Source organism: Lathamus discolor, chromosome 5, assembly GCF_037157495.1.
Source record: "Lathamus discolor isolate bLatDis1 chromosome 5, bLatDis1.hap1, whole genome shotgun sequence".
In the NCBI taxonomy this organism is placed as follows: Eukaryota; Metazoa; Chordata; class Aves; order Psittaciformes; family Psittacidae; genus Lathamus; species Lathamus discolor.
Genome location: NC_088888.1, coordinates 16,144,768 through 16,170,433, shown reverse-complemented (window position 1 = coordinate 16,170,433; position 25,666 = coordinate 16,144,768). Strand labels below are relative to the sequence as shown.

Below are 25,666 nucleotides of genomic sequence, written 5' to 3'. Positions count from 1 at the left end.
GGGGCTCACATCCAGCACGGGAGCAAGCAGGCTGTGGCGTCTTCATCCCTGGAGGTGGTTGCTGGGGACAAATCCTCCCCAGCAGACAGAAGCACCCACCCATGGGACACGACACCAGGGGACGTGCAGCCAGCGCGCAGGGACACCAGGGAAACACACCCCCCCCGTGTGATCGTTTCAGCTTTATTGATGGAGCCAGGGCCGAGGTGCTGCAGTGGCACAGAAACATTGGTGGCCGGAGGGCTCTGCTGCTAACACTGGGCACAGGTCAGCAGCAGGTCCTCTTCAGAGACAGCAACATGCTTGGGAGCCTTTCCAAAGGGCCTTCGTAGCTGCTGTGAACAGAGACCCTGTGACAGTGATGGTAATGTTGTCATTGTGCAGCTCTGTACCAGTTAATACCCAGAGTTTGGGTATCGCAAAGCATGCTCAGGGTACAGAGCCAGAGCTCCTTGCTGTCCTGGGGCAAAGTGGGAATGCAAAGAGCTGCCACCTCTGATGGGAGGATACAGGCCGGTGTTGGAGGATGTTCTCCCTCGTGCAGAGGAGCAAAGCGTGCTCCCGCCCATGTTGGACTTTGCCTCCAAACACAGTGCTGCCTTTCTGTTGTGACGTTGCCTAGTGCCACTGACGTCACAAAGCACTGTTGGCGTTGAGGCAGACACAGGGGGGTGGAAGACCAGGGTTGTCCCTGTGTCAAGACACTCCAGCTCTTGAGCGAGCAGACAGCACAGTGGTTGGTTTGCTCCTGAGCAAGCAGGATGCCTGTTGCCCACACCTCAGTGCATAAAGAGAGAAAGTCGTGGTGGGTCCAAGTTCTGAAAGGGTATGTTTGAAGCCTCTGCAGAATGGGTTATGACCCTGAGCCCTCCCGGTTCTTGGAAGAACATAAGAGGACTGTTTATTTTTAACAAAGTGCATGCTCTGAGCCTGTTAGAACAAGCGGGAGGACCCTCCGTCTTCCAGAGCGGTGTGTGCTGTCTCTCGGCAGATCAGGCTTCACGGCACGTTGGACTAGCCCGCAAGAGGTTTCCTTGGAATATCCTTAGTTCCACATGGATTCCCAGCGTGCTTTTACATTCATCCCTCCCTCCATCTTCACCCAGTCTGCATTTGCCTGCAGTTACGCAAAGAAAAGGGCCAGTGATAGCCTGGCTGCTAAAGAAATGCTGCTGAAGGGGAGGTACAAACCCCCGCCTGCCTCGTGAGCTCTTGAGCTGTCAGGGTATAGGCTGAACCCCCTCTACCCCCACGGACATGAATTATGGTCACAGCTTTTGTTGCAACTCCTTCTTCTATTCCGGAGTTAAGCCAGAGCCCTTCGTCACTAACCAAACAGTGCCAGTCGCTGTTGTACCAGATGGCGCGCTGGTGCTGTTGCTGACAGCTCAGCCACTGATGAGCTTATGCAGGACCAAGGCAACCCTGACACCAGGAATGCTAGGTTCAAGACCTGCCATCCCTACTGCTGCTCTCAGGTCTGCTGCTGAACGGCGTGGGTGCCACCAGCTTCACCATCCTTTTCCTCTTTGCTGCTCCGTAGGAAAATGAAGGCTCTGAAGACAGTGCCCCTGGTGCTGCTCATCCGCCTGTTCTTGTTTGGTGAGTCTCGTTGGAACTGGGACCTGAGGATGGTGCTTTAGGACATAGGGCTCCATGTGCTCTGACCAGAGTAGCCCAGCAAAGAGTAGGAAGAACTGAGAGGGGTGTGCCAGTCCCCCCTGCTTCAGAGGAATGGGTGTGGAGGCAAGGAAGGGCTCAGCCAGTTCTCTTAAGGCGATGGAGGGGCAGTGGCTAACCTCCCCTGGCCCCTGACAAGCTTCTGCGGGACAAGGAGCATGTTCCATGGGAAGGAATAGCTGTGTACTGTGGAGCCCTCTTTCACAACCTGTTGCGAAGACTACAAGAGGAGAAACAACTATGGCACCTGGGAGAGCCGGGGAAAGGGAAGCTGAGGCATAACCCAGCCTTAGACCAAGTCCTAAGTGTAAGGAGAGTTTTGGTGTGTGTCTTACAGGCGTTCACCACGTGGGACTGCTGGGTGAAGAAGGCCTCTCGAGGGCTGCAGCCTTCATCTCCTCCTACATTTGGCATCCCCAACAGCAGGTGACGTTCAGGTTTCTTCAGATCGAGACTGGTTTTACCAGGACATAAAGTACCACTCAGTAAAACGCTGTGGCTAGGGCTGGGAACAGTAGTCATCCTGGCGGGTCATACAGGTGAAGGTCAGTTGGACCGAGCATCAGTGTCTCCACAGCCACTGCACACAGCTGATAAAAAGAATTATGAGGCATTTCTGGGCCTGCATAGGTTCCAGCAAAGCACTGGTCTGTTGCAGTTTGTGATGACTGTTCCCTTCATTGTTGTTCCAGGGGTGTTTCCTCCCCTCTGGATGGGACCACAAGACTTGGAGGTACAGATTATTTCCTCTTGACTTGATGGTGATGTAGAGGAGCTCTGCCCCTGGGCCTCAGCAGGACATTGTTTCTGTCCTGCCTCACAGAGGCTTCACCTAGCACAGCTTCCTGACCTTCTCCCATTGCCCTTTCTTCGTGTCTGTCAAATGGTCACCTATAGCTCCCCACATCCACTAGAGGACTGGGGCCACCCATCCGTCTCCCTTTTGCTTGTCCCGGGCTGTTTACAGCAAAGCAGGGGAGAGAGATGTTGTGGAGAGGAACCACCTGGCAGCAGCAGCCACCTTCCCTTGCCCTCTGTGTGTCTTGCAGCTTTCCTTCTTTATGTCTGAGCTGTTGCACTTAGTATTTTCTATCGGGAATACCACCTGTTCCCCTTGAGATCTGCTCTTGCCTGGCTTTCGTAAGACATTGGCACGTGTAATAGGGAACGTGGCGGCTTTGGGCACACTGGAGATGTTCCTCAGTTTCCCCAAATGTTCCCGGGCAGCCAGGAAGCTGCTTCTCAGCCTGAAACTCTAAGCACTTTGGAACTACCTCTCCCAGCTGCTTAAGACATGCCTGCCCTGCCAGTCATTCAGAGCCAGGCTTCTTACCTTGCTCACACCCCCATGGTGTTCGAGAGGCCAGCCACAACAGTTACAGTCTCTGTTCCTTGCTTTTCTAGGCCAGCAGGGAACGACATAGGAGAAGCGCTGAGTAGAACCCAGACCCTCAAAGAACAGCTCCAGAAGCTGCAGGAAGAGTTCTATCACCTGCACTGGAGCCTCAAGGATGTCACTGAGCGTGCTCTCCATGAAGCCTTGAAGCAGTCTAAGCTCCCAGGCTTCTCTGGATCGGTAAGGGCATGCTGCAGAAGGCTCTACTCAGAGGTTTCTTTCCTCCCTGCAGCCTTTATCCTTCTACAGTTCCCTGTCCTGGCTAGCCAAAAGGCTGGTGTGGCTGGAACAAGTGCTGTGCATGGCCACACTTCCTTTCCTCTTGCTCCACACTTCTGTATGGGGGAAGAGAGCGCCGCGATGGCAGTTACAGTTGCTTTACTTATACCTTCCTCAGAGTAGAGCAAGGCTGGGAGGTTTCCACGCAATCTGGGCGTTCCTCACAGCTGAGTTGAACCTCGTCCCCCTTCCCCTTGGCTGGCCTTGCAGGGGAGATGATTGTCCCATTCCTTCTCCTGCTAACAGGCGCTTGCCTTTGTTCTCTTCCCCAGGCTGTTCAAGAGATCATCAATCAAGTCGTGGAGAAGCTGGAAGAAAACCAAGTCCCAATGACTGATTATGCCCTCAAATCATCAGGTGCTGTGCCATTGTACACAGACTGGTTCCAAAGTGCTTCCTGTGCACACTGACAAGATGGGCCTTGGAACAGGCTCAGCGGTAGGAGAGGAAGGGCAAGAAGTCAAGGGCCACCTAGTGCCCTAAAAACGTACCCACTGACAGACTCTGGGAGCGGCTGGACTCCATCTGAAGAGCAGAAAGCCTAGCCGACATCCCAGCTGACATTACCACAGATTGATGAGTCCCTGCTCTGTGTTCGGGAGGGGTCACGCCAGGAAGAAAGAGGGGAATCCCCCGGCAGGAGATGGAGGACTACTAAAAAGCATTTCTCAAGTGAACAGTGCAATATTCCTCCTGACATTGCTCAATGATCCTGCTCATGTTTTAATTTCCAGGGGCTGCTGTCATTCCTGAATACACAAGTCCATCCTACCGGAATACGGCGTATAAAATCAGCCTGTTTTCCCTGACAGTGATGGATTATGTGAGATCTCCTGAGCTTATTCTTGAGGTAGGAGCACCAAGAAACTGGAAAACAAAGTGGGGGGGGCGGGACGGGACGGGACGGGACGGGACGGGACACGACGACGGCGGGATGCAAACGTGCTGCTGAGAGTTGCCTTTACCCTTATGTTTGCTTTCTTTTCCTGTCACATTCTTGTATGGACCCGCTCACTGTCTCCCTGCTGAGTATTTCCTCTCCCAGACTGCCTCAGGTCCTCCGTTTGAGCTTCTAGCAGGCAGGCTTGGTCCTGCAGCCTTTGTCTTCCTCGTCCCTCTGCAAACTGTCAGCATGGCTGAGAGCCTGCACTGCTGGAGGGCCCCACTCTGTGTTGGCAAGCCCTCCTGGCACTGATCATGGGAACACACCCAGCTGCCTGCCTTCACAGTGCTTCTGCAGTGCTGAAGGGGTCTTGTGACACGGGGATTCTCACAACTGCTGCTCTGTTTGGTACTGGCAGGGTCTGACCCAAGGATGCAGTTCAGAGCAGACCTGATGCGCCAGATCAGTTCTTACTCCGTGATGCTCCTGGCAGAAACGGAAGCCGGGTCACTCTTCTCCATGTGAACGTAGTTTCTTCTTCTCCTTTCAGAAGGAAAATCATCTAGGAAACTGCTGGCCCTTCCATGGAAGTCAGGGACACGTCTTCATCAAGCTCTCTGTGCCAGTCATTCCCAGAGCAGTCACCCTGGACCATGTCTCAGGGCCAGCGCTCCATGGAGACGGTATCTCCAGTGCTCCAAAGGACTTTGCTGTCTACGTAAGTGATTTCTCGGAGTGGGGGGCAGAGGGTTGCTCAGCATTTCTAAGCAGGGGGTGAATACGGGTCAGAACCCGGAGGCCTGCGGCTCCCTCTTGCCTTGCAGAAGAAACAGGCTCCTTGGAGTTGCTCCCTTTCCGTTGGATTCCTCTTTTATCCAATATACCACGCAAAAGGAAGCTTCTGGGCCAAGGCTGTGCTCCAGGAGCCACAGGGAAAATGAGCTGGCACAGTGTCTGCCCCTTGGACCTTCTTGGCTCCCAACGCCAGTGAGCACTGGTGATCCTCAGGGATCATTACCCTGGGAATGTCTGCTCCTTTTCTTGCAGCCTACGCTCGTTAAGTAGGCAAGTGTGGCAGCATGCTGGCTAGCTTCAGCTTCTCGTCTTTTCCTTGTGATGATCTTCCTCGGATTATGTCGATGAAATAAATCAGGACTTCACCACCAGAAGTTAAGTCTTCCCATGGTGGACCAGGGCACTCATGTTTTCTCCACCCCATCTTTCTCTAGGGGGTGACGGAAGAACAGGAGGAGCAGTTCCTGGGACAGTTTGTTTTCCTGGCACCACTGAATCCCACTCAGACCTTTCAGCTAAAGGTAGGGGGACGGAGTGGGAGGAGAACGGAGAGGGAGCAATACAGTTTGCTGGGGAGAAGCTTCCGTGCCAAAGGGCTCAAGGCAGCATTCTGGAGAATGGCGTGTGCCATGCGGTCCCTCCTTCTGCTGTAACCTCCTAATGGCATATGCCTGGAATGCCATTCTCCTTCACTTTTGGGTTTACACTTCAGCGCTGACAGCCACCGCTGCTGAAGCTGAAATCAGCTTGGCTGTCTGGACTCCAAGTGCCTACAGGTGCCCACGTCCACTCAGGATACACTGCCGCTGGCCTGCTCATTAAAGACTAGAAATACGGGGCTTTCTGAGGATGCTGTTGTTCCTAGTACCGAGGCCAGCTAGACAGGGAGGCCATTCTGTGCCATGGCTTTCTAGAGAAGGCAATGAGGCATGATAGGGATACCACTGGGTCTTCTGACAGGGGAAGCATGTGCCCCAAAGTAGGCTAGAAGTCATTGCCAATTGATTCACTACAATTTCAGGGAGATGCTTGTTCCTTTCCTGTTCTTACGGCTAAATGAGGTAGAGCAGTGGAAGAATGTCTTGGCCACAACCCTCCCAGGGCAGTCAGGTGTTGAGCAAGTCCATTGCTGCAGCGCTCTGTCAGTAGTTGAATGCTGCAGCGCTGTGTCAGTAGTTGAATGCCAGCGAGGAAAAGACAACTCATCTCTTCTCCTCCTTTCAGAACGAGCACTCTGGGTTTGTGAATTACATCCTGCTGCAAGTGCTGAGCAACTGGGGCCACCCGGACTACACCTGCATATATCGGTTCAGGGTGCACGGTGATCCTGCCAGCAACGAGGGGAAGGTGGCACTTTGATCTGACAACAAAGTTCCTTGATTGTCATTGAGTGTTTTGCCTGTGATAACAAAGCTCCTTGATTGTCACTGAGTGTTTTGCCTGGGATGTTAAGGGCTAAGAGAACTGCTGTGCTTCTCTCCGCCCACAAGCTTACCGGAGACTTCCCTGGAGGGAGAGGTGATGTCAATAAAGGACTAAACTGTTTCCCGCAGATGCATTACTTTGGAGGATTAAACACACTGAATGTGTGTGCAGTTCAAGTAAAAAAAGGCTTCCAAGGACTCCAAAACGGGCAGTAGGGAACCCCAACCTTTACCCTTAAAGACACACACCCCCACCCCCCCCCCCCCCCAATATATTTCTGACCCCCAAAATAGTCCCTGGGTCCCCAAAATATAGTCCAGGGACCTCCAAATGCCAGCTCAAGTACTCCTAAAATGTCCTTTGGGGACCCAAAATGGCCCAGGGACCCCAATATACCCGTCAGGGACCCCCCAGATGGGCCTTAGGGTCCCCAAAATTTACACCCAGGGATCCCCCAAATCCTTTTGATGCCAAAATAACCCCTAGGGAAGACCAAAATACAGCCCATGGATCCCAAAATCCCCCCAGGGCCTCCGGAATGCCCTCTGGGGACCGAAAATGGCACCAGGGACCCTCAGGTTGCCCAGACAAGTGGTAAATGCCCCATCCCTGGCAGTGTTCAAGACCAGGTTGGACAGAGCCGTGGGTGACATGGTCCAGTGCGAGACATCCCTGTTTTCAGGGGGTTAGAACTGGATGATCTTAAGGTCCTTTCCAATCCTAACTGTTCTACTGAACTGGTTACACAGGATTTGGAGAAGGCTGAGGTTCTGAATGACTTCTTTGCCTCGGTCTTCACTGGCAAAGGCTCTGACCACACCAGCCAGGTCTTAGAAGGTAGACGCAGGGACTGTGAGAACGAAGACCTTGGGCCCACTGTAGGAGAGGATCTGGTTCGAGACCATCTTAAAAATCTGAACGCGCACAAGCCCGTGGGACCTGATGGAATCCACCCGCGGGTCCTGAAGGAGCTGGCGAGTGAAGTTGCTAAGCCAGTGGCCATCATGTTTGAAAAATCATGGCAGTCAGGTGAAGTTCCCGACGACTGGGAAAAGGGAAACATAAACCCCATTTTCCAGAAGGGGAAAATGGAAGACCCGGGGAATTACAGACCAGACAGTCTCACCTCTGTGCCTGGCAAAATCTTGGAGCACATTCTCCTGGAAGGCATGCTAAGGCACACGAAAAACAACAAGGTGCTTGGTGACAGCCAGCATGGCTTCACTAAGGGGAAATCCTGCCTGACCAACTTGGTGGCCTTCTATGATGGGGCTATTGAATTGATGGACAAGGGTAAAGCAATTGATGTCATCTACCTGGACTTGTGCAAAGCGTTTGACACAGTCCCACATGACACCCTTGTCTCTAAATTGGAGAGATATCAATTTGATGGATGGACCACTCGGTGGAGAAAGAACTGGCTGGATGGCCACACACAAAGAGTTGTGGTCAATGGCTCGATGTCCGGCTGGAGACCGGTAACGAGTGGTGTCCCTCAGGGATCGGTGTTGGGACCGGTCTTGTTTAATATCTTCGTCACTGACATGGACAGTGGGATTGAGCACGAGGGAAAGAATGCCATCCACAGGGACCTTGACGCACTTGTGAGGTGGGCTGATACCAACCTTATGAAGTTCAACCACGACAAGTGCAAGGTCCTACACGTGGGTCGGAGCAATCCCAGGCACAGCTACAGGCTGGGCAAAGAAGAGATTCAGAGCAGCCCTGCGGAGAAGGACTTGGGGGTGCTGGTCACTGAGGCAAGGAACATGAGCCGGCAGTGTGCGCTCGCAGCCCAGAAAGCCAACCGTATCCTGGGCTGCATCAAAAGGAACGTGACCAGCAGGTCGAAGGAGGTGATCCTGCCCCTCTACTCTGCTCTTGTGAGACCTCACCTGGAGTATTGTGTGCAGTTCTGGTGTCCTCAACATGAAAAGGACATGAAACTGTTGGAACAAGTCCAGAGGAGGGCCACGAGGATCATCAGGGGACTGGAGCACCTCCCGTATGAAGAGAGGCTGAGGAAGCTGGGGCTGTTCAGCCTGGAGAAGAGAAGGCTGCGTGGAAACCTCATAGCAGCCTTCCAGTATCTGAAGGGGGCCTCTAGGGACACTGGGGAGGGACTCTTCGTCAGGGACTGTAGTGACAGGACAAGGGGTAACGGGTTCAAACTTAAACAGGGGAAGTTTAGATTGGATCTAAGGAGGAAGTTTTTTCCTGTTAGGCTGGTGAGGCACTGAAACAGGTTGCCCAGGGAAGCTGTGAATGCTCCACACCTGGCGGTGCTCAAGGCCAGGCTGGACGAAGCCGTGGGTGACATGGTTTAGTGTGAGGTGTCCCTGGCCATGGAAGGAGGGTTGGCACTACATGATCTTAAGGTCCTTTCCAACCCTAACTATTCTGTGATTCTATGATTCTACCTCCTGGAAACAAGTGTGTGAGGACCGCCGGTTCCCCTATGGCCTGCCCTTCCCTGAGGCGCTGTTTCCTCTGAGTGGCTGCCTTGCCCACCTCCTCAAAGGTGACTGTCTGTACTGGGCCCACTGACAGCCACCTGGGAGGGCGCTGCCAGGCAAGGAGCTGCGCTTCCGGGTTGCGCCCTTCAGCGGGGAGCTGCGGCCCCGAGGCAGGGCGGCGGCCTGAGGGGCGGCTTTTGGCGCTGACCACGTGGACTGGATGCTGCGAGTGGCACTGCGGGCCCTGGAGACGTCGAGCCAGCTGCATTCCTCCCCTTTCCAGTGTCACAGAGCGCAGCCGAGGAGCGTGGATGCGCTCCTCGCACCCACACGCCTTGGGGAGCTCTCTGAAGACAAAAGGAAGAGGGAAAGGCCAAAGGTGCGATAGAAAATGTGCCCCCAAAATACAGTGGCTGTGCTGAGTGATGTTTCTGCATTCAAACCATGGGCAGGAAGCTACCTCAAAGTGCCCGTGTGTGAAAATAGCCCAGAGCTGATGCGAGCCCTTCTGGAGCATGAGCTGCTTGTACAGGAAGGGATGTGGAAGTGGGCTGGGATGTAGAGCTGGGGCTCACATCCAGCACGGGAGCAAGCAGGCTGTGGCGTCTTCATCCCTGGAGGTGGTTGCTGGGGACAAATCCTCCCCAGCAGACAGAAGCACCCACCCATGGGACACGACACCAGGGGACGTGCAGCCAGCGCGCAGGGACACCAGGGAAACACACCCCCCCCGTGTGATCGTTTCAGCTTTATTGATGGAGCCAGGGCCGAGGTGCTGCAGTGGCACAGAAACATTGGTGGCCGGAGGGCTCTGCTGCTAACACTGGGCACAGGTCAGCAGCAGGTCCTCTTCAGAGACAGCAACATGCTTGGGAGCCTTTCCAAAGGGCCTTCGTAGCTGCTGTGAACAGAGACCCTGTGACAGTGATGGTAATGTTGTCATTGTGCAGCTCTGTACCAGTTAATACCCAGAGTTTGGGTATCGCAAAGCATGCTCAGGGTACAGAGCCAGAGCTCCTTGCTGTCCTGGGGCAAAGTGGGAATGCAAAGAGCTGCCACCTCTGATGGGAGGATACAGGCCGGTGTTGGAGGATGTTCTCCCTCGTGCAGAGGAGCAAAGCGTGCTCCCGCCCATGTTGGACTTTGCCTCCAAACACAGTGCTGCCTTTCTGTTGTGACGTTGCCTAGTGCCACTGACGTCACAAAGCACTGTTGGCGTTGAGGCAGACACAGGGGGGTGGAAGACCAGGGTTGTCCCTGTGTCAAGACACTCCAGCTCTTGAGCGAGCAGACAGCACAGTGGTTGGTTTGCTCCTGAGCAAGCAGGATGCCTGTTGCCCACACCTCAGTGCATAAAGAGAGAAAGTCGTGGTGGGTCCAAGTTCTGAAAGGGTATGTTTGAAGCCTCTGCAGAATGGGTTATGACCCTGAGCCCTCCCGGTTCTTGGAAGAACATAAGAGGACTGTTTATTTTTAACAAAGTGCATGCTCTGAGCCTGTTAGAACAAGCGGGAGGACCCTCCGTCTTCCAGAGCGGTGTGTGCTGTCTCTCGGCAGATCAGGCTTCACGGCACGTTGGACTAGCCCGCAAGAGGTTTCCTTGGAATATCCTTAGTTCCACATGGATTCCCAGCGTGCTTTTACATTCATCCCTCCCTCCATCTTCACCCAGTCTGCATTTGCCTGCAGTTACGCAAAGAAAAGGGCCAGTGATAGCCTGGCTGCTAAAGAAATGCTGCTGAAGGGGAGGTACAAACCCCCGCCTGCCTCGTGAGCTCTTGAGCTGTCAGGGTATAGGCTGAACCCCCTCTACCCCCACGGACATGAATTATGGTCACAGCTTTTGTTGCAACTCCTTCTTCTATTCCGGAGTTAAGCCAGAGCCCTTCGTCACTAACCAAACAGTGCCAGTCGCTGTTGTACCAGATGGCGCGCTGGTGCTGTTGCTGACAGCTCAGCCACTGATGAGCTTATGCAGGACCAAGGCAACCCTGACACCAGGAATGCTAGGTTCAAGACCTGCCATCCCTACTGCTGCTCTCAGGTCTGCTGCTGAACGGCGTGGGTGCCACCAGCTTCACCATCCTTTTCCTCTTTGCTGCTCCGTAGGAAAATGAAGGCTCTGAAGACAGTGCCCCTGGTGCTGCTCATCCGCCTGTTCTTGTTTGGTGAGTCTCGTTGGAACTGGGACCTGAGGATGGTGCTTTAGGACATAGGGCTCCATGTGCTCTGACCAGAGTAGCCCAGCAAAGAGTAGGAAGAACTGAGAGGGGTGTGCCAGTCCCCCCTGCTTCAGAGGAATGGGTGTGGAGGCAAGGAAGGGCTCAGCCAGTTCTCTTAAGGCGATGGAGGGGCAGTGGCTAACCTCCCCTGGCCCCTGACAAGCTTCTGCGGGACAAGGAGCATGTTCCATGGGAAGGAATAGCTGTGTACTGTGGAGCCCTCTTTCACAACCTGTTGCGAAGACTACAAGAGGAGAAACAACTATGGCACCTGGGAGAGCCGGGGAAAGGGAAGCTGAGGCATAACCCAGCCTTAGACCAAGTCCTAAGTGTAAGGAGAGTTTTGGTGTGTGTCTTACAGGCGTTCACCACGTGGGACTGCTGGGTGAAGAAGGCCTCTCGAGGGCTGCAGCCTTCATCTCCTCCTACATTTGGCATCCCCAACAGCAGGTGACGTTCAGGTTTCTTCAGATCGAGACTGGTTTTACCAGGACATAAAGTACCACTCAGTAAAACGCTGTGGCTAGGGCTGGGAACAGTAGTCATCCTGGCGGGTCATACAGGTGAAGGTCAGTTGGACCGAGCATCAGTGTCTCCACAGCCACTGCACACAGCTGATAAAAAGAATTATGAGGCATTTCTGGGCCTGCATAGGTTCCAGCAAAGCACTGGTCTGTTGCAGTTTGTGATGACTGTTCCCTTCATTGTTGTTCCAGGGGTGTTTCCTCCCCTCTGGATGGGACCACAAGACTTGGAGGTACAGATTATTTCCTCTTGACTTGATGGTGATGTAGAGGAGCTCTGCCCCTGGGCCTCAGCAGGACATTGCTTCTGTCCTGCCTCACAGAGGCTTCACCTAGCACAGCTTCCTGACCTTCTCCCATTGCCCTTTCTTCGTGTCTGTCAAATGGTCACCTATAGCTCCCCACATCCACTAGAGGACTGGGGCCACCCATCCGTCTCCCTTTTGCTTGTCCCGGGCTGTTTACAGCAAAGCAGGGGAGAGAGATGTTGTGGAGAGGAACCACCTGGCAGCAGCAGCCACCTTCCCTTGCCCTCTGTGTGTCTTGCAGCTTTCCTTCTTTATGTCTGAGCTGTTGCACTTAGTATTTTCTATCGGGAATACCACCTGTTCCCCTTGAGATCTGCTCTTGCCTGGCTTTCGTAAGACATTGGCACGTGTAATAGGGAACGTGGCGGCTTTGGGCACACTGGAGATGTTCCTCAGTTTCCCCAAATGTTCCCGGGCAGCCAGGAAGCTGCTTCTCAGCCTGAAACTCTAAGCACTTTGGAACTACCTCTCCCAGCTGCTTAAGACATGCCTGCCCTGCCAGTCATTCAGAGCCAGGCTTCTTACCTTGCTCACACCCCCATGGTGTTCGAGAGGCCAGCCACAACAGTTACAGTCTCTGTTCCTTGCTTTTCTAGGCCAGCAGGGAACGACATAGGAGAAGCGCTGAGTAGAACCCAGACCCTCAAAGAACAGCTCCAGAAGCTGCAGGAAGAGTTCTATCACCTGCACTGGAGCCTCAAGGATGTCACTGAGCGTGCTCTCCATGAAGCCTTGAAGCAGTCTAAGCTCCCAGGCTTCTCTGGATCGGTAAGGGCATGCTGCAGAAGGCTCTACTCAGAGGTTTCTTTCCTCCCTGCAGCCTTTATCCTTCTACAGTTCCCTGTCCTGGCTAGCCAAAAGGCTGGTGTGGCTGGAACAAGTGCTGTGCATGGCCACACTTCCTTTCCTCTTGCTCCACACTTCTGTATGGGGGAAGAGAGCGCCGCGATGGCAGTTACAGTTGCTTTACTTATACCTTCCTCAGAGTAGAGCAAGGCTGGGAGGTTTCCACGCAATCTGGGCGTTCCTCACAGCTGAGTTGAACCTCGTCCCCCTTCCCCTTGGCTGGCCTTGCAGGGGAGATGATTGTCCCATTCCTTCTCCTGCTAACAGGCGCTTGCCTTTGTTCTCTTCCCCAGGCTGTTCAAGAGATCATCAATCAAGTCGTGGAGAAGCTGGAAGAAAACCAAGTCCCAATGACTGATTATGCCCTCAAATCATCAGGTGCTGTGCCATTGTACACAGACTGGTTCCAAAGTGCTTCCTGTGCACACTGACAAGATGGGCCTTGGAACAGGCTCAGCGGTAGGAGAGGAAGGGCAAGAAGTCAAGGGCCACCTACTGCCCTAAAAACGTACCCACTGACAGACTCTGGGAGCGGCTGGACTCCATCTGAAGAGCAGAAAGCCTAGCCGACATCCCAGCTGACATTACCACAGATTGATGAGTCCCTGCTCTGTGTTCGGGAGGGGTCACGCCAGGAAGAAAGAGGGGAATCCCCCGGCAGGAGATGGAGGACTACTAAAAAGCATTTCTCAAGTGAACAGTGCAATATTCCTCCTGACATTGCTCAATGATCCTGCTCATGTTTTAATTTCCAGGGGCTGCTGTCATTCCTGAATACACAAGTCCATCCTACCGGAATACGGCGTATAAAATCAGCCTGTTTTCCCTGACAGTGATGGATTATGTGAGATCTCCTGAGCTTATTCTTGAGGTAGGAGCACCAAGAAACTGGAAAACAAAGTGGGGGGGGCGGGACGGGACGGGACGGGACGGGACGGGACACGACGACGGCGGGATGCAAACGTGCTGCTGAGAGTTGCCTTTACCCTTATGTTTGCTTTCTTTTCCTGTCACATTCTTGTATGGACCCGCTCACTGTCTCCCTGCTGAGTATTTCCTCTCCCAGACTGCCTCAGGTCCTCCGTTTGAGCTTCTAGCAGGCAGGCTTGGTCCTGCAGCCTTTGTCTTCCTCGTCCCTCTGCAAACTGTCAGCATGGCTGAGAGCCTGCACTGCTGGAGGGCCCCACTCTGTGTTGGCAAGCCCTCCTGGCACTGATCATGGGAACACACCCAGCTGCCTGCCTTCACAGTGCTTCTGCAGTGCTGAAGGGGTCTTGTGACACGGGGATTCTCACAACTGCTGCTCTGTTTGGTACTGGCAGGGTCTGACCCAAGGATGCAGTTCAGAGCAGACCTGATGTGCCAGATCAGTTCTTACTCCGTGATGCTCCTGGCAGAAACGGAAGCCGGGTCACTCTTCTCCATGTGAACGTAGTTTCTTCTTCTCCTTTCAGAAGGAAAATCATCTAGGAAACTGCTGGCCCTTCCATGGAAGTCAGGGACACGTCTTCATCAAGCTCTCTGTGCCAGTCATTCCCAGAGCAGTCACCCTGGACCATGTCTCAGGGCCAGCGCTCCATGGAGACGGTATCTCCAGTGCTCCAAAGGACTTTGCTGTCTACGTAAGTGATTTCTCGGAGTGGGGGGCAGAGGGTTGCTCAGCATTTCTAAGCAGGGGGTGAATACGGGTCAGAACCCGGAGGCCTGCGGCTCCCTCTTGCCTTGCAGAAGAAACAGGCTCCTTGGAGTTGCTCCCTTTCCGTTGGATTCCTCTTTTATCCAATATACCACGCAAAAGGAAGCTTCTGGGCCAAGGCTGTGCTCCAGGAGCCACAGGGAAAATGAGCTGGCACAGTGTCTGCCCCTTGGACCTTCTTGGCTCCCAACGCCAGTGAGCACTGGTGATCCTCAGGGATCATTACCCTGGGAATGTCTGCTCCTTTTCTTACAGCCTACGCTCGTTAAGTAGGCAAGTGTGGCAGCATGCTGGCTAGCTTCAGCTTCTCGTCTTTTCCTTGTGATGATCTTCCTCGGATTATGTCGATGAAATAAATCAGGACTTCACCACCAGAAGTTAAGTCTTCCCATGGTGGACCAGGGCACTCATGTTTTCTCCACCCCATCTTTCTCTAGGGGGTGACGGAAGAACAGGAGGAGCAGTTCCTGGGACAGTTTGTTTTCCTGGCACCACTGAATCCCACTCAGACCTTTCAGCTAAAGGTAGGGGGACGGAGTGGGAGGAGAACGGAGAGGGAGCAATACAGTTTGCTGGGGAGAAGCTTCCGTGCCAAAGGGCTCAAGGCAGCATTCTGGAGAATGGCGTGTGCCATGCGGTCCCTCCTTCTGCTGTAACCTCCTAATGGCATATGCCTGGAATGCCATTCTCCTTCACTTTTGGGTTTACACTTCAGCGCTGACAGCCACCGCTGCTGAAGCTGAAATCAGCTTGGCTGTCTGGACTCCAAGTGCCTACAGGTGCCCACGTCCACTCAGGATACACTGCCGCTGGCCTGCTCATTAAAGACTAGAAATACGGGGCTTTCTGAGGATGCTGTTGTTCCTAGTACCGAGGCCAGCTAGACAGGGAGGCCATTCTGTGCCATGGCTTTCTAGAGAAGGCAATGAGGCATGATAGGGATACCACGGGGTCTTCTGACAGGGGAAGCATGTGCCCCAAAGTAGGCTAGAAGTCATTGCCAATTGATTCACTACAATTTCAGGGAGATGCTTGTTCCTTTCCTGTTCTTACGGCTAAATGAGGTAGAGCAGTGGAAGAATGTCTTGGCCACAACCCTCCCAGGGCAGTCAGGTGTTGAGCAAGTCCATTGCTGCAGCGCTCTGTCAGTAGTTGAATGCTGCAGCGCTGTGTCAGTAGTTGAATGCCAGCGAGGAAAAGACAACTCATCTCTTCTCCTCCTTTCAGAACGAGCACTCTGGGTTTGTGAATTACATCCTGCTGCAAGTGCTGAGCAACTGGGGCCACCCGGACTACACCTGCATATATCGGTTCAGGGTGCACGGTGATCCTGCCAGCAACGAGGGGAAGGTGGCACTTTGATCTGACAACAAAGTTCCTTGATTGTCATTGAGTGTTTTGCCTGGGATGTTAAGGGCTAAGAGAACTGCTGTGCTTCTCTCCGCCCACAAGCTTACCGGAGACTTCCCTGGAGGGAGAGGTGATGTCAATAAAGGACTAAACTGTTTCCTGCAGATGCATTACTTTGGAGGATTAAACACACTGAATGTGTGTGCAGTTCAAGTAAAAAAAGGCTTCCAAGGACTCCAAAACGGGCAATAGGGAACCCCAACCTTTACCCTTAAAGACACACACCCCCACCCCCACCCCCCCAATATATTTCTGACCCCCAAAATAGTCCCTGGGTCCCCAAAATATAGTCCAGGGACCTCCAAATGCCAGCTCAAGTACTCCTAAAATGTCCTTTGGGGACCCAAAATGGCCCAGGGACCCCAATATACCCGTCAGGGACCCCCCAGATGGGCCTTAGGGTCCCCAAAATTTACACCCAGGGATCCCCCAAATCCTTTTGATGCCAAAATAACCCCTAGGGAAGACCAAAATACAGCCCATGGATCCCAAAATCCCCCCAGGGCCTCCGGAATGCCCTCTGGGGACCGAAAATGGCACCAGGGACCCTCAGGTTGCCCAGACAAGTGGTAAATGCCCCATCCCTGGCAGTGTTCAAGACCAGGTTGGACAGAGCCGTGGGTGACATGGTCCAGTGCGAGACATCCCTGTTTTCAGGGGGTTAGAACTGGATGATCTTAAGGTCCTTTCCAATCCTAACTGTTCTACTGAACTGGTTACACAGGATTTGGAGAAGGCTGAGGTTCTGAATGACTTCTTTGCCTCGGTCTTCACTGGCAAAGGCTCTGACCACACCAGCCAGGTCTTAGAAGGTAGACGCAGGGACTGTGAGAACGAAGACCTTGGGCCCACTGTAGGAGAGGATCTGGTTCGAGACCATCTTAAAAATCTGAACGCGCACAAGCCCGTGGGACCTGATGGAATCCACCCGCGGGTCCTGAAGGAGCTGGCGAGTGAAGTTGCTAAGCCAGTGGCCATCATGTTTGAAAAATCATGGCAGTCAGGTGAAGTTCCCGACGACTGGGAAAAGGGAAACATAAACCCCATTTTCCAGAAGGGGAAAATGGAAGACCCGGGGAATTACAGACCAGACAGTCTCACCTCTGTGCCTGGCAAAATCTTGGAGCACATTCTCCTGGAAGGCATGCTAAGGCACACGAAAAACAACAAGGTGCTTGGTGACAGCCAGCATGGCTTCACTAAGGGGAAATCCTGCCTGACCAACTTGGTGGCCTTCTATGATGGGGCTATTGAATTGATGGACAAGGGTAAAGCAATTGATGTCATCTACCTGGACTTGTGCAAAGCGTTTGACACAGTCCCACATGACACCCTTGTCTCTAAATTGGAGAGATATCAATTTGATGGATGGACCACTCGGTGGAGAAAGAACTGGCTGGATGGCCACACGCAAAGAGTTGTGGTCAATGGCTCGATGTCCGGCTGGAGACCGGTAACGAGTGGTGTCCCTCAGGGATCGGTGTTGGGACCGGTCTTGTTTAATATCTTCGTCACTGACATGGACAGTGGGATTGAGCACGAGGGAAAGAATGCCATCCACAGGGACCTTGACGCACTTGTGAGGTGGGCTGATACCAACCTTATGAAGTTCAACCACGACAAGTGCAAGGTCCTACACGTGGGTCGGAGCAATCCCAGGCACAGCTACAGGCTGGGCAAAGAAGAGATTCAGAGCAGCCCTGCGGAGAAGGACTTGGGGGTGCTGGTCACTGAGGCAAGGAACATGAGCCGGCAGTGTGCGCTCGCAGCCCAGAAAGCCAACCGTATCCTGGGCTGCATCAAAAGGAACGTGACCAGCAGGTCGAAGGAGGTGATCCTGCCCCTCTACTCTGCTCTTGTGAGACCTCACCTGGAGTATTGTGTGCAGTTCTGGTGTCCTCAACATGAAAAGGACATGAAACTGTTGGAACAAGTCCAGAGGAGGGCCACGAGGATCATCAGGGGACTGGAGCACCTCCCGTATGAAGAGAGGCTGAGGAAGCTGGGGCTGTTCAGCCTGGAGAAGAGAAGGCTGCGTGGAAACCTCATAGCAGCCTTCCAGTATCTGAAGGGGGCCTCTAGGGACACTGGGGAGGGACTCTTCGTCAGGGACTGTAGTGACAGGACAAGGGGTAACGGGTTCAAACTTAAACAGGGGAAGTTTAGATTGGATCTAAGGAGGAAGTTTTTTCCTGTTAGGCTGGTGAGGCACTGAAACAGGTTGCCCAGGGAAGCTGTGAATGCTCCACACCTGGCGGTGCTCAAGGCCAGGCTGGACGAAGCCGTGGGTGACATGGTTTAGTGTGAGGTGTCCCTGGCCATGGAAGGAGGGTTGGCACTACATGATCTTAAGGTCCTTTCCAACCCTAACTATTCTGTGATTCTATGATTCTACCTCCTGGAAACAAGTGTGTGAGGACCGCCGGTTCCCCTATGGCCCGCCCTTCCCTGAGGCGCTGTTTCCTCTGAGTGGCTGCCTTGCCCACCTCCTCAAAGGTGACTGTCTGTACTGGGCCCACTGACAGCCACCTGGGAGGGCGCTGCCAGGCAAGGAGCTGCGCTTCCGGGTTGCGCCCTTCAGCGGGGAGCTGCGGCCCCGAGGCAGGGCGGCGGCCTGAGGGGCGGCTTTTGGCGCTGACCACGTGGACTGGATGCTGCGAGTGGCACTGCGGGCCCTGGAGACGTCGAGCCAGCTGCATTCCTCCCCTTTCCAGTGTCACAGAGCGCAGCCGAGGAGCGTGGATGCGCTCCTCGCACCCACACGCCTTGGGGAGCTCTCTGAAGACAAAAGGAAGAGGGAAAGGCCAAAGGTGCGATAGAAAATGTGCCCCCAAAATACAGTGGCTGTGCTGAGTGATGTTTCTGCATTCAAACCATGGGCAGGAAGCTACCTCAAAGTGCCCGTGTGTGAAAATAGCCCAGAGCTGATGCGAGCCCTTCTGGAGCATGAGCTGCTTGTACAGGAAGGGATGTGGAAGTGGGCTGGGATGTAGAGCTGGGGCTCACATCCAGCACGGGAGCAAGCAGGCTGTGGCGTCTTCATCCCTGGAGGTGGTTGCTGGGGACAAATCCTCCCCAGCAGACAGAAGCACCCACCCATGGGACACGACACCAGGGGACGTGCAGCCAGCGCGCAGGGACACCAGGGAAACACACCCCCCCCGTGTGATCGTTTCAGCTTTATTGATGGAGCCAGGGCCGAGGTGCTGCAGTGGCACAGAAACATTGGTGGCCGGAGGGCTCTGCTGCTAACACTGGGCACAGGTCAGCAGCAGGTCCTCTTCAGAGACAGCAACATGCTTGGGAGCCTTTCCAAAGGGCCTTCGTAGCTGCTGTGAACAGAGACCCTGTGACAGTGATGGTAATGTTGTCATTGTGCAGCTCTGTACCAGTTAATACCCAGAGTTTGGGTATCGCAAAGCATGCTCAGGGTACAGAGCCAGAGCTCCTTGCTGTCCTGGGGCAAAGTGGGAATGCAAAGAGCTGCCACCTCTGATGGGAGGATACAGGCCGGTGTTGGAGGATGTTCTCCCTCGTGCAGAGGAGCAAAGCGTGCTCCCGCCCATGTTGGACTTTGCCTCCAAACACAGTGCTGCCTTTCTGTTGTGACGTTGCCTAGTGCCACTGACGTCACAAAGCACTGTTGGCGTTGAGGCAGACACAGGGGGGTGGAAGACCAGGGTTGTCCCTGTGTCAAGACACTCCAGCTCTTGAGCGAGCAGACAGCACAGTGGTTGGTTTGCTCCTGAGCAAGCAGGATGCCTGTTGCCCACACCTCAGTGCATAAAGAGAGAAAGTCGTGGTGGGTCCAAGTTCTGAAAGGGTATGTTTGAAGCCTCTGCAGAATGGGTTATGACCCTGAGCCCTCCCGGTTCTTGGAAGAACATAAGAGGACTGTTTATTTTTAACAAAGTGCATGCTCTGAGCCTGTTAGAACAAGCGGGAGGACCCTCCGTCTTCCAGAGCGGTGTGTGCTGTCTCTCGGCAGATCAGGCTTCACGGCACGTTGGACTAGCCCGCAAGAGGTTTCCTTGGAATATCCTTAGTTCCACATGGATTCCCAGCGTGCTTTTACATTCATCCCTCCCTCCATCTTCACCCAGTCTGCATTTGCCTGCAGTTACGCAAAGAAAAGGGCCAGTGATAGCCTGGCTGCTAAAGAAATGCTGCTGAAGGGGAGGTACAAACCCCCGCCTGCCTCGTGAGCTCTTGAGCTGTCAGGGTATAGGCTGAACCCCCTCTACCCCCACGGACATGAATTATGGTCACAGCTTTTGTTGCAACTCCTTCTTCTATTCCGGAGTTAAGCCAGAGCCCTTCGTCACTAACCAAACAGTGCCAGTCGCTGTTGTACCAGATGGCGCGCTGGTGCTGTTGCTGACAGCTCAGCCACTGATGAGCTTATGCAGGACCAAGGCAACCCTGACACCAGGAATGCTAGGTTCAAGACCTGCCATCCCTACTGCTGCTCTCAGGTCTGCTGCTGAACGGCGTGGGTGCCACCAGCTTCACTATCCTTTTCCTCTTTGCTGCTCCGTAGGAAAATGAAGGCTCTGAAGACAGTGCCCCTGGTGCTGCTCATCCGCCTGTTCTTGTTTGGTGAGTCTCGTTGGAACTGGGACCTGAGGATGGTGCTTTAGGACATAGGGCTCCATGTGCTCTGACCAGAGTAGCCCAGCAAAGAGTAGGAAGAACTGAGAGGGGTGTGCCAGTCCCCCCTGCTTCAGAGGAATGGGTGTGGAGGCAAGGAAGGGCTCAGCCAGTTCTCTTAAGGCGATGGAGGGGCAGTGGCTAACCTCCCCTGGCCCCTGACAAGCTTCTGCGGGACAAGGAGCATGTTCCATGGGAAGGAATAGCTGTGTACTGTGGAGCCCTCTTTCACAACCTGTTGCGAAGACTACAAGAGGAGAAACAACTATGGCACCTGGGAGAGCCGGGGAAAGGGAAGCTGAGGCATAACCCAGCCTTAGACCAAGTCCTAAGTGTAAGGAGAGTTTTGGTGTGTGTCTTACAGGCATTCACCACGTGGGACTGCTGGGTGAAGAAGGCCTCTCGAGGGCTGCAGCCTTCATCTCCTCCTACATTTGGCATCCCCAACAGCAGGTGACGTTCAGGTTTCTTCAGATCGAGACTGGTTTTACCAGGACATAAAGTACCACTCAGTAAAACGCTGTGGCTAGGGCTGGGAACAGTAGTCATCCTGGCGGGTCATACAGGTGAAGGTCAGTTGGACCGAGCATCAGTGTCTCCACAGCCACTGCACACAGCTGATAAAAAGAATTATGAGGCATTTTTGGGCCTGCATAGGTTCCAGCAAAGCACTGGTCTGTTGCAGTTTGTGATGACTGTTCCCTTCATTGTTGTTCCAGGGGTGTTTCCTCCCCTCTGGATGGGACCACAAGACTTGGAGGTACAGATTATTTCCTCTTGACTTGATGGTGATGTAGAGGAGCTCTGCCCCTGGGCCTCAGCAGGACATTGTTTCTGTCCTGCCTCACAGAGGCTTCACCTAGCACAGCTTCCTGACCTTCTCCCATTGCCCTTTCTTCGTGTCTGTCAAATGGTCACCTATAGCTCCCCACATCCACTAGAGGACTGGGGCCACCCATCCGTCTCCCTTTTGCTTGTCCCGGGCTGTTTACAGCAAAGCAGGGGAGAGAGATGTTGTGGAGAGGAACCACCTGGCAGCAGCAGCCACCTTCCCTTGCCCTCTGTGTGTCTTGCAGCTTTCCTTCTTTATGTCTGAGCTGTTGCACTTAGTATTTTCTATCGGGAATACCACCTGTTCCCCTTGAGATCTGCTCTTGCCTGGCTTTCGTAAGACATTGGCACGTGTAATAGGGAACGTGGCGGCTTTGGGCACACTGGAGATGTTCCTCAGTTTCCCCAAATGTTCCCGGGCAGCCAGGAAGCTGCTTCTCAGCCTGAAACTCTAAGCACTTTGGAACTACCTCTCCCAGCTGCTTAAGACATGCCTGCCCTGCCAGTCATTCAGAGCCAGGCTTCTTACCTTGCTCACACCCCCATGGTGTTCGAGAGGCCAGCCACAACAGTTACAGTCTCTGTTCCTTGCTTTTCTAGGCCAGCAGGGAACGACATAGGAGAAGCGCTGAGTAGAACCCAGACCCTCAAAGAACAGCTCCAGAAGCTGCAGGAAGAGTTCTATCACCTGCACTGGAGCCTCAAGGATGTCACTGAGCGTGCTCTCCATGAAGCCTTGAAGCAGTCTAAGCTCCCAGGCTTCTCTGGATCGGTAAGGGCATGCTGCAGAAGGCTCTACTCAGAGGTTTCTTTCCTCCCTGCAGCCTTTATCCTTCTACAGTTCCCTGTCCTGGCTAGCCAAAAGGCTGGTGTGGCTGGAACAAGTGCTGTGCATGGCCACACTTCCTTTCCTCTTGCTCCACACTTCTGTATGGGGGAAGAGAGCGCCGCGATGGCAGTTACAGTTGCTTTACTTATACCTTCCTCAGAGTAGAGCAAGGCTGGGAGGTTTCCACGCAATCTGGGCGTTCCTCACAGCTGAGTTGAACCTCGTCCCCCTTCCCCTTGGCTGGCCTTGCAGGGGAGATGATTGTCCCATTCCTTCTCCTGCTAACAGGCGCTTGCCTTTGTTCTCTTCCCCAGGCTGTTCAAGAGATCATCAATCAAGTCGTGGAGAAGCTGGAAGAAAACCAAGTCCCAATGACTGATTATGCCCTCAAATCATCAGGTGCTGTGCCATTGTACACAGACTGGTTCCAAAGTGCTTCCTGTGCACACTGACAAGATGGGCCTTGGAACAGGCTCAGCGGTAGGAGAGGAAGGGCAAGAAGTCAAGGGCCACCTAGTGCCCTAAAAACGTACCCACTGACAGACTCTGGGAGCGGCTGGACTCCATCTGAAGAGCAGAAAGCCTAGCCGACATCCCAGCTGACATTACCACAGATTGATGAGTCCCTGCTCTGTGTTCGGGAGGGGTCACGCCAGGAAGAAAGAGGGGAATCCCCCGGCAGGAGATGGAGGACTACTAAAAAGCATTTCTCAAGTGAACAGTGCAATATTCCTCCTGACATTGCTCAATGATCCTGCTCATGTTTTAATTTCCAGGGGCTGCTGTCATTCCTGAATACACAAGTCCATCCTACCGGAATACGGCGTATAAAATCAGCCTGTTTTCCCTGACAGTGATGGATTATGTGAGATCTCCTGAGCTTATTCTTGAGGTAGGAGCACCAAGAAACTGGAAAACAAAGTGGGGGGGGCGGGACGGGACGGGACGGGACGGGACGACGGCGGGATGCAAACGTGCTGCTGAGAGTTGCCTTTACCCTTATGTTTGCTTTCTTTTCCTGTCACATTCTTGTATGGACCCGCTCACTGTCTCCCTGCTGAGTATTTCCTCTCCCAGACTGCCTCAGGTCCTCCGTTTGAGCTTCTAGCAGGCAGGCTTGGTCCTGCAGCCTTTGTCTTCCTCGTCCCTCTGCAAACTGTCAGCATGGCTGAGAGCCTGCACTGCTGGAGGGCCCCACTCTGTGTTGGCAAGCCCTCCTGGCACTGATCATGGGAACACACCCAGCTGCCTGCCTTCACAGTGCTTCTGCAGTGCTGAAGGGGTCTTGTGACACGGGGATTCTCACAACTGCTGCTCTGTTTGGTACTGGCAGGGTCTGACCCAAGGATGCAGTTCAGAGCAGACCTGATGTGCCAGATCAGTTCTTACTCCGTGATGCTCCTGGCAGAAACGGAAGCCGGGTCACTCTTCTCCATGTGAACGTAGTTTCTTCTTCTCCTTTCAGAAGGAAAATCATCTAGGAAACTGCTGGCCCTTCCATGGAAGTCAGGGACACGTCTTCATCAAGCTCTCTGTGCCAGTCATTCCCAGAGCAGTCACCCTGGACCATGTCTCAGGGCCAGCGCTCCATGGAGACGGTATCTCCAGTGCTCCAAAGGACTTTGCTGTCTACGTAAGTGATTTCTCGGAGTGGGGGGCAGAGGGTTGCTCAGCATTTCTAAGCAGGGGGTGAATACGGGTCAGAACCCGGAGGCCTGCGGCTCCCTCTTGCCTTGCAGAAGAAACAGGCTCCTTGGAGTTGCTCCCTTTCCGTTGGATTCCTCTTTTATCCAATATACCACGCAAAAGGAAGCTTCTGGGCCAAGGCTGTGCTCCAGGAGCCACAGGGAAAATGAGCTGGCACAGTGTCTGCCCCTTGGACCTTCTTGGCTCCCAACGCCAGTGAGCACTGGTGATCCTCAGGGATCATTACCCTGGGAATGTCTGCTCCTTTTCTTACAGCCTACGCTCGTTAAGTAGGCAAGTGTGGCAGCAAGCTGGCTAGCTTCAGCTTCTCGTCTTTTCCTTGTGATGATCTTCCTCGGATTATGTCGATGAAATAAATCAGGACTTCACCACCAGAAGTTAAGTCTTCCCATGGTGGACCAGGGCACTCATGTTTTCTCCACCCCATCTTTCTCTAGGGGGTGACGGAAGAACAGGAGGAGCAGTTCCTGGGACAGTTTGTTTTCCTGGCACCACTGAATCCCACTCAGACCTTTCAGCTAAAGGTAGGGGGACAGAGTGGGAGGAGAACGGAGAGGGAGCAATACAGTTTGCTGGGGAGAAGCTTCCGTGCCAAAGGGCTCAAGGCAGCATTCTGGAGAATGGCGTGTGCCATGCGGTCCCTCCTTCTGCTGTAACCTCCTAATGGCATATGCCTGGAATGCCATTCTCCTTCACTTTTGGGTTTACACTTCAGCGCTGACAGCCACCGCTGCTGAAGCTGAAATCAGCTTGGCTGTCTGGACTCCAAGTGCCTACAGGTGGCCACATCCACTCAGGATACACTGCCGCTGGCCTGCTCATTAAAGACTAGAAATACGGGGCTTTCTGAGGATGCTGTTGTTCCTAGTACCGAGGCCAGCTAGACAGGGAGGCCATTCTGTGCCATGGCTTTCTAGAGAAGGCAATGAGGCATGATAGGGATACCACGGGGTCTTCTGACAGGGGAAGCATGTGCCCCAAAGTAGGCTAGAAGTCATTGCCAATTGATTCACTACAATTTCAGGGAGATGCTTGTTCCTTTCCTGTTCTTACGGCTAAATGAGGTAGAGCAGTGGAAGAATGTCTTGGCCACAACCCTCCCAGGGCAGTCAGGTGTTGAGCAAGTCCATTGCTGCAGCGCTCTGTCAGTAGTTGAATGCTGCAGCGCTGTGTCAGTAGTTGAATGCCAGCGAGGAAAAGACAACTCATCTCTTCTCCTCCTTTCAGAACGAGCACTCTGGGTTTGTGAATTACATCCTGCTGCAAGTGCTGAGCAACTGGGGCCACCCGGACTACACCTGCATATATCGGTTCAGGGTGCACGGTGATCCTGCCAGCAACGAGGGGAAGGTGGCACTTTGATATGACAACAAAGTTCCTTGATTGTCATTGAGTGTTTTGCCTGTGATAACAAAGCTCCTTGATTGTCACTGAGTGTTTTGCCTGGGATGTTAAGGGCTAAGAGAACTGCTGTGCTTCTCTCCGCCCACAAGCTTACCGGAGACTTCCCTGGAGGGAGAGGTGATGTCAATAAAGGACTAAACTGTTTCCCGCAGATGCATTACTTTGGAGGATTAAACACACTGAATGTGTGTGCAGTTCAAGTAAAAAAAGGCTTCCAAGGACTCCAAAACGGGCAATAGGGAACCCCAACCTTTACCCTTAAAGACACACACCCCCACCCCCACCCCCCCCCAATATATTTCTGACCCCCAAAATAGTCTCTGGG

The 25,666-nt window shown here is 53.6% G+C and overlaps 3 protein-coding genes across 3 annotated transcripts; all 3 read left to right on the top strand.

Moving 5' to 3' along the window:
* The first annotated feature begins 1,055 nt into the window (after positions 1-1,055).
* On the top strand, positions 1,056-6,392 carry LOC136014706 (SUN domain-containing protein 3-like). The gene is made up of 9 exons (XM_065679640.1): positions 1,056-1,183; positions 1,544-1,634; positions 2,018-2,106; positions 3,085-3,256; positions 3,628-3,712; positions 4,090-4,205; positions 4,789-4,956; positions 5,468-5,554; positions 6,258-6,392. The coding sequence occupies exons 1-9, from the start codon at positions 1,056-1,058 to the stop codon at positions 6,390-6,392; spliced, it is 1,071 nt and encodes a 356-aa protein (XP_065535712.1).
* Positions 6,393-10,535: 4,143 nt separating this feature from the next.
* LOC136014703 (SUN domain-containing protein 3-like) lies at positions 10,536-15,872 on the top strand. Its single transcript, XM_065679632.1, has 9 exons — positions 10,536-10,663; positions 11,024-11,114; positions 11,498-11,586; positions 12,565-12,736; positions 13,108-13,192; positions 13,570-13,685; positions 14,269-14,436; positions 14,948-15,034; positions 15,738-15,872. The coding sequence occupies exons 1-9, from the start codon at positions 10,536-10,538 to the stop codon at positions 15,870-15,872; spliced, it is 1,071 nt and encodes a 356-aa protein (XP_065535704.1).
* A 4,100-nt stretch (positions 15,873-19,972) lies between these two features.
* LOC136014702 (SUN domain-containing protein 3-like) lies at positions 19,973-25,299 on the top strand. Its single transcript, XM_065679631.1, has 9 exons — positions 19,973-20,100; positions 20,461-20,551; positions 20,935-21,023; positions 22,002-22,173; positions 22,545-22,629; positions 23,007-23,122; positions 23,696-23,863; positions 24,375-24,461; positions 25,165-25,299. The coding sequence occupies exons 1-9, from the start codon at positions 19,973-19,975 to the stop codon at positions 25,297-25,299; spliced, it is 1,071 nt and encodes a 356-aa protein (XP_065535703.1).
* Positions 25,300-25,666: the final 367 nt, after the last annotated feature.